At 33.6% G+C, this 8,081-nt stretch overlaps 1 protein-coding gene across 1 annotated transcript; it reads right to left on the reverse strand.

Annotated features, from left to right (window-relative positions):
* Nucleotides 1–68: 68 nt before the first annotated feature.
* LOC139513503 (translation initiation factor eIF2 assembly protein-like) lies at nt 69–5,222 on the reverse strand. The gene is made up of 4 exons (XM_071302088.1): nt 4,866–5,222; nt 3,692–3,953; nt 1,850–2,499; nt 69–697 (listed from the first exon to the last, which is right to left on the reverse strand). The coding sequence occupies exons 2-4, from the start codon at nt 3,937–3,939 to the stop codon at nt 492–494; spliced, it is 1,104 nt and encodes a 367-aa protein (XP_071158189.1). The 5' UTR covers nt 3,940–3,953; nt 4,866–5,222; the 3' UTR covers nt 69–491.
* Nucleotides 5,223–8,081: the final 2,859 nt, after the last annotated feature.

Consider the following 8,081-nt stretch of genomic DNA (forward strand, 5'->3'; position numbering starts at 1 on the left):
TGACGCTATCCGGCATCTTCTGTGTCCCACATGTATGATCTGAGTTTTGTAGTAATAAGCATTGGGGATAAGTTTCATATCATTTATTTGAGGCATACATAAAGCAGAGAATGGAATCGAGAGATTCAGCATTTTTTCCATTTGTATAGGGGCATAAATCTAGAAAGGTAAAAGTGACGTATGCCACTTGATTTTTGTTGTGTGGTTATAAGCCTTGTGTATAAGTTTCCTATAACATTTGCCTGTGGCAATATAAAATTAGAGAATGGAAACTAATTTTGTGACGTACGGAAGTACATACATCCATACGTACGAATGGCGTACACACTGACAAGGGTAAAACTTAATGCCACCTCCTCTACGGTAGGGACATATAAAAAAGTTCCATAGATCTATCTGTTCGAGTACATATGATATTGACCGTCAAGTTTGTGGTGAGAATATATATAAATAAGTGAATGGAATTAATGTTTATATACAAATTCGTTATGTTATATTGACTTGAGAAGTTCCCTGATACTTTGTGGCATCATGGTTAAAGAACCCGGTTTTGTCTGCTGTACAATTCGGAACTGAAATCCTTGTTTTCCTTCAAGAATATCACGCTCTTTCTCCCAGCTGAACAATGCGCCGTCAGTTGTATTTAGGAATGGATTAATTTCAATCACCCATAATTTATCTAGGGACCCTTCTTTATCTGCAAAAAATCATTGGATATACATAATACTAGAGAACAATCGTAATTAAAAATGTAGCAGGCGTTTTTTAAAACTGGTTGTATGTGGAAGTATCTACCATGAGTTTATAATGATAACAAACTAAAATGAAATGAAACATGTGAAAGTATGAAGTTCAATAATTAGCTCTACTTTCTGTGCGGGATGTACAGATACGCAGCCACGTCCAGTCAGAATGGGGGTTTATTTATAGTTTAGTTTATAGTTAATTACGCTATTTACACGTTAGGAACCCTTGAAACAACTCCTAGAGTTGAGGATTTGTCTCCTTTTCCCTGATTTATTGAGATTTTTTTATTCGGATAATCATTTAGGATTTTTATTTCACGCTCCCTGATATATTCAATTATTTTTTTATTCCGGTAATCGCATAGGATTTTTGTCTTCTGCTCCCTGATATATATTGAATTTCAATTTTGAGTATCGTTCCCTAATTATATATTGAATTTTGTTCTGAGAATCGTATGGCCTTTTTATCTCCTGTTCCCCGATATTATGGATATGTCGAGTTTTATTCTGAAAATCGTATGTAATTTTTGTCTCCTGTTCCCTTAATATCAAAGGGCAGAAAATGTGTTATTTGGATATGGTAAAAAAATATTAATGCATACTTGTATTAGTTTGGTTGTAATAATATTACTAAATGATCTTAAAAGCACAACAGGCACATGCCTCTAAAATACATATGATGATGTATGCTTTTCTAAATGCATAATATGTGGGGAAGTTGCAATCATCCGTTCGTAAATTTTACGGAGCACCACGAGTTGGTTGACTGTTACGAAATAACCCTTTCACAGATGATAGCTGATATGTTCATAATTTCGTAACTACAATCCCACCCCCTTTTTCGAATTAGACTTATTACCGGGATTCAGCTAACACGAGCAACACGACGGTGTCACTTGTGAAGCAGGATCTGCTCTCTTCCGGATCACCTGTTTTTTTACTATTTTTTGTTTGTTTGTCTGATTCTTTTTTAGTTATGGCGTTGTCAGTTTATTTTCAGACTTATGGGTTTGAATGTTCCTTTTGTATCTTTCGTCTCTCTTAAATAGCTGTTATTTGACGATAGATGATAAGAAAATTACCAGACGATTGACTTCACTTACCACTTCTAGTAACAGCGAAATCTATCACATATTTCTGAAGGAAATATTCTCCAGCTGTTAGTTTTGGTCTCACAACTGAATTATAGAATTCTCTAATTTTACCAGCAATTTCCTCTTGTTTGTCGTTCAGCCGTTTTGAAAATAGTAAATAATTATACTGCGACAATGCATTTAACTCTCCGTCAAAAACAAATCCACGAAATTCCATATCAACATCAATGTCAACGAATTCTCTTATTATAAAGTTTTCAGTAAAATTGTCTTTGTGTTTTACTGCCAGTAACAAGTCTTGGTATACCCGTTCACTCCTGATAAACATATCAATCACATCGAAGGACGTCTTCACGCGAAGTGCATCAAATCCTGCCTGTAAGAGGCATGTGATTTTAACATTTTCGTTTCCCTTTTCAGACTCTTCAAAAGATGACAATCTGTTGATGTATAAAGATTTAAATCTTTTCTGAATTAAGGGTGCATCTTTAGCACTTCTGGAAGACAATTTTACGAAGGCGTAGCCTTTTGTCGTATAAATAGACATTGCTTTTCCCAAACGTTCGCTTATTGTGTTAATGTGTCTTTTCTCTTCATCCTTCAGATGAGTCTGCCAGTCAAGATCTATGGATTGGCTTGAGTCCTTGTTCTGGTATAACCTACAGAATAATAAGAGATCACTTAATACCAGATGAAATATAATTCATGCCGTTTCTAATGTTCAGTGGGAAATATTTCAGCTTATATTGAAGACGATAAAACGAATATTATATAAAAAAAGAATAAGTTTCGGCAGCGTGGGTCGACCAGGATGGAGAACTGGAAATGGGTATTTCCACTAGGAAAAGAAAATGTATTGGTTACTAAATTGTTAGTTTGGAGCAGATGTTTTGCATTGCGACTGATTAACTTCTATTCCATCTTTTATACATTTATTTCTAAGGTTCATTCTACTACCATTATCCTATTTTAAACGTTCGGACAAATTCAGTTATATATTTACATTGTTACAATTTATGTTCGGTTTCTCTTAGCATGTTTGATTGCACATTTAACATTCCAAACGAATATTATAAATGTCTCGCTTTCAAAGGTTTGTGAGGCAATTGTTTATAAGGGGAAGACTAACACTAGCATCATACAGACTCGGATTGTTTTGATGAAGTTCATTGAATGGATTTATGAATAAAGAAAAAGAGTTAATCAAAGTAGATGGACAACGCAGGCTAAATTTTAAGAAAGGATCACAATACAACAGGACGGGGAAATCAGGTAAAAACCTGGGTTTTTTTCATGGTATTGTTTGTTCATAGTTTTGTAAAAAAAAAAATCACTAAAATACATTTAAACACAGCGGCAAGATTGTTTTCTGTGTATGATGGTGAGGTAAGAGCGCTACCGAGGGCACATGAGATGATCCCCGGTTTTAGGGGGGAGTTAGTGTTGCTCAGTCTTTAGTTTTGTTTTTTTTGGCCGTTTTTCGTTTTTGTTTGCCAAGAATTTGTCAGTTTGTTTTCGACTTTAGAGTTTGGATGTCCCTTTGTTATCTTTCGCCTATCTTTGGCATAAATTTAAATAAAAGTAGAAAAATCCATTCAATAACATTTATCAAAGTAGGTAGGACCGCCAGTTACTGATCTCGCACATTTCTTGATCTTATTAAAATACAGATCTTCGGTATAACTCAGGTCGCTATGTTTAGTTTTTCGATGAGTAGGCGAATTACGAAGATCTTGATTTTAATCAAATTGGAACGCTCATCCAAAAAATTCTACGATTTTTTTGGAAATTAAAAACAATGTATGACAATCTGGATGGCTACTCCATGTCTAGTTATCATAATTTTGATACCTTGTGTATACATCTATAAACAGCTTGGCATCTTCTAAATGAAAGGGAGTAGTAACTGTTGGAAATGTGACGTCTCGTAGAATATCTACCCAGTGTTCTGTATTTGCAGCCAGTACATTGTCGTCATAGTCTTTTATCTCGTCCTCCGTTAAATATCCGCCAGTTTTCAAACCTGAATAATCACGGATTGGTTCTCTTGTTTTCTTCAGTTTAACATGCTTCAGTTGATCTGCCAAGTTTGCTGCCATATTCCAATGCTAATCTACAAATTAAATCATACCGATCACATCCAGTCAGTGTTGCTTCATGAACTTATTGTACATAACAAATACGTGGACGAACATTTGAAATTCAGGGATGACGAGGTTCTTAGAATATTTTTGGAGATATCATTATTTTATTCATCCCACCCCTTTTTGGCCTTCTTTGCATATATAGATATATTCAATGATTTTACAAAATTGTTAAATTGAAATCCTTTCAGAATTACTTGATTGAAGTTTGGTCAAACTCTGATTTGCAATAAAAACATATCATGTAGAGAACATATATACTAAGTTTCAAGTTGATTGGGCTTCAACTTCATCAAAAAATACCTCAACCAAAAAACTTTAACCTGAAGTGGGACAGATGCATTTATATGTTCAGTGGACCGTGAAATTGGGGGTTTATACTCTAATTTGGCATTGAAACTAGAAATATCATACCATTAGGAACATGTGTACTACATTTCGAGTTGATTGAACTTCAACTTCATTAAAAACTACATTGACCAAAACCTTTAAACTGAAGCTGGACAAACGGACGGTCTGACTAGTGAACGGAGGAACGGAAGCACAGATGCAGAAAAACTGAACTCAAAACATGCCCAGAAGAACTGGCTGACTTTTCTATGGCAATCAATCGTGAAGACGTTGCCCCGATTACAAACAGCCATTGACAAATCCAATAATAAGGAGAAAATCGGCTGTTTCGGTTCTTACAATCAAGGATCGTCCTGGTCGTGAGGAAATCAATGCAACTTTACAACACAAACTTTATTTAGACATCGAAACTGAAACTCATGTTTATAAAGAATCTATAAGTATTGCTTTTTTAGAGTCCGTCAGTATACTTTAAATATAAACCGGATAACGTGAACGATATTTTTAGTAACAAATATATTTATGCATACCTGTATTTTCTTTTTCTTTTGGTACGTATTCCTCTCTGGGATTTAAATCGTTGAAACAATGTTAAATTAAGATCGTATTTTAATACTATAAGTAGTCTTAAAAAATGTATCTGCTGTGCTGGAGCCTTCAATAGAAATCACAAATGTCATACGACAAGCGAAAATTTTAGTTCCGAGCTACAACAGTCATGGCCGATCGCGCGTAGTTGTCAAAACAATAGTGATACTTTAAATAATTCCAGATCGGTAATAAAATTCTAATCAATAGTGAATGTTTTCCTTCGTTTTCATGTCATTTCGATATATATCTTCCGTTATCTAATATATACAACTCGTTTAGATTTACCATTGGAAGGTCAATATCTCTGGACATTCGTTAGTCGTTTTGTCAATGAAGGTTTAAATGAGGACATGAGGTTAAAGTTTTCACTGGACCGAACGGCAAAATAAAGATGAGAAAAAACTGGGACTATTAGATTTAGTATTATATTCGCAGGAAAAATTAAGATATAGGTCTATCAAAAAGCGAACTTATTCCAAATATAATATATATAAGCAACACATGGAGTTAAATTAAAAGAGGTTGTAGGAAACGGGATACAAAGTCATAAACTAAAAATGGAAAGCGATATAGTTTCGATCGACCCTTCAAAATTTTGTTATCAGACACAAAGGAAATAACATAGTTAAGGTTCATGTGGACCCTATGGCTAAAATGGCCGTATTTTCACCTCAAAATTTTCTCTGAGTACAGGCAAACCTGTGCATCTGGAAAAGTTTTAAGGCATGACATGCCCTAAATAAATGAATTTTAAATATGTTTTATGTTTTAAAAAAATAAAAACTTACCAGGATTTTGCGGTGCACTTTTTTTCATTCCTCCAGAAGGTGCCAAAATAAACTAAGTTGGGAAACAGGTTTGAGAACTTCCCCACAGGTAAAACTTAAAGTGAGCATTTTTAGTTGACATGGACATTAGATGGACAATAGATACCTGACAATAATTGGTTATTTAAACTGTGTACCTGAGTGGACCATATCAAGGTAAACTCAACTGTTTGTTAATTTTATCATCTTCTGCAGAGATGAAAAAAAGTGTACGGCAAAATCCAGTTAAGTTATGAATTTTCTAAATCATACAATGCATTTGAATTCTATTTATCTAGGGCATGCCATGCCTTAAAACTTTTCCAGATGCACAGGTTTGCCTGTACTCAGAGAAAATTTTGAGGTGAAAATACGGCCATTTTAGCCATAGGGTCCACATGAACCTTAACGCCGTCCGTGCTGTCTCGTGCAGAAGGGTCAACATTCAGCGGTCCACTGCTATTGGTCCTCAGTGGTCCCACTGCTGAGTAATTAAGTCAAAACAAATTATCCTTATATTAATATAATCTGTCCGAATAGGTTAATTAAGTACTGTGATACACATCAAAAGTCTTAACGAGTCTTTCATGCTAGATCTATCTAGTATTAAAAATCCAAATGTACCCAAACACCTAGCTTTAATCCTATACCTCCAAGACAAGTAAGTTGATGACCCCGCAAACAAAGTCCCTAATAACACCGTTTTCATTTGTAAATCTCCGTTTTATGGTGTGGTTCGTGTTGCTAAGTTTGTTTGGATGCTATGTTTGTAAACTTTTTGTAGTTTCATTTTTGCCATGGTATTAGTTATCAGTTCTTCTTTGGGATGTGATTTCACAGGCACTTGTCTCAGAAAAAAAATTTCCTATATACCTTAATATAACACATAGGAAATTTTTTTTCTGAGACAAGTGCCTGTGTGTGATTTCCTTATCATCTTCTCCGTTTAGATTGTTTAAATGCAGTTGATTCCTCCGTAATAGTAATAGAAACCCATATACCTGATTAGGATCTATATAGAGGGAATATATATTCATTATTTTGAAAATGTATGTAGATGGTCTATTACTACACTCTTCATCAGACTCATAATTTAAATTGTTTATAGTATACTGGGTTTTTTTCCGTGACTCCCTGGTATTTCTGATCTATAGTCATTATATAATAATAGTTAAAGGCATTTATGGATGGGGCTTTAGTGATTTTATTTATTTGATTGTTTGTTCCAGGTTAGCAATTCTAACAGATAAGGAGTGTTTGTGGATTTTAGATTGAAATCTTTAATGGATGACTTTGTTGCTAATTGTCCTTCTACTGCCGTCAGTCTATGTTAACGTTGTGAATCAGCTTCCATGTTTAAAATGAGCTTACTTCCTTATCATAGTACCCATTGATAGGTTTTGAAGGTTTCAAACATATCCCCTCGTATTTTTCTATATGATAGTGTAGGTAAGCCTTTTTAAAAGTCTCTGTGATAGCTCATATCTTTGAGTCCTGGTAGTTGTTTTGTTACCCTTCTTTGGACTCCTTCTATTTTGTTAAAACCTTTTTTCTTGTATGAAGACCAGACTGGACTAGCATAGTACAAATGGGTTCTGATATTTTTTATACAAAAGCACGAATGTCTCAGTACCCAATAATTTAAGTTCTTTTGAAAACTGCGTATATCAATTTCTTCTCCCCTTTTTTGTCCTTTTTATTTTTTCGTTTTTTTTTTTTTTGTTTTTTTTTTTTATTACTATTTGTTTTTTTGTTGTTATATTTTTTTTTTTTTTTTTGTGTTTCTGTTTTCTAAATAATGATTTATTTATTTATATATTTTTATTTTTGATTTTTTTTTCTGTATTATTATTGTTTTCTTTTTCTTCAATTTTCCGTCTTTTGATCCATATTTATATATATATTTACTAAATAGATATACCATTCTATCATGACATATATTTTTGTATTATATTGCTATAAATGTTAAATGGAGAAAACTTCATAAGTCTGTTTGACTTGTGTCTTATCCAATTTGTACTTTAACAAATAAAATATGTTTAAACTAATCAGTTGGCTTTATTTTATTTTTCGCTTCATGTCCTTCATGATGTGATTTTCACTGGTGAGTTCTGAGTCAATAAGGACTCCTATATGATTTTTTTCCTCTGTAAAACTTTTCTATTGTATGATTAAGTAGACTGTAATTATTTGAGTTGTCAGTGCTATTCAAGTTGATTTCTTACATATTTTTATGTATTTACATTTTTCATGGTGTAGCTATTTGTCGCTCCATGTTTCCATCTTGTAAAGGTCTTCTTCGACGGTAGAATGTCTCTGGCATTCTGATTCTTCATTACCCTACAGATA

The sequence above is a fragment of the Mytilus edulis genome, chromosome 2 (assembly GCF_963676685.1).
Source record: "Mytilus edulis chromosome 2, xbMytEdul2.2, whole genome shotgun sequence".
NCBI lineage: Eukaryota > Metazoa > Mollusca > Bivalvia > Mytilida > Mytilidae > Mytilus > Mytilus edulis.

Excerpts from the sequence above, each read along its gene's own strand:
- LOC139513503 (XM_071302088.1), bottom strand. The coding sequence starts at position 3,939 with ATGGCAGCAAACTTGGCAGATCAACTGAAGCATGTTAAACTGAAGAAA. Across the intron at positions 2,500-3,691 it reads TTTATAGATGTATACACAAG|GTTATACCAGAACAAGGACT; the intron begins GTATCAAAATTA and ends ATTATTCTGTAG. Across the intron at positions 698-1,849 it reads TTTCGCTGTTACTAGAAGTG|ATAAAGAAGGGTCCCTAGAT; the intron begins GTAAGTGAAGTC and ends GATTTTTTGCAG.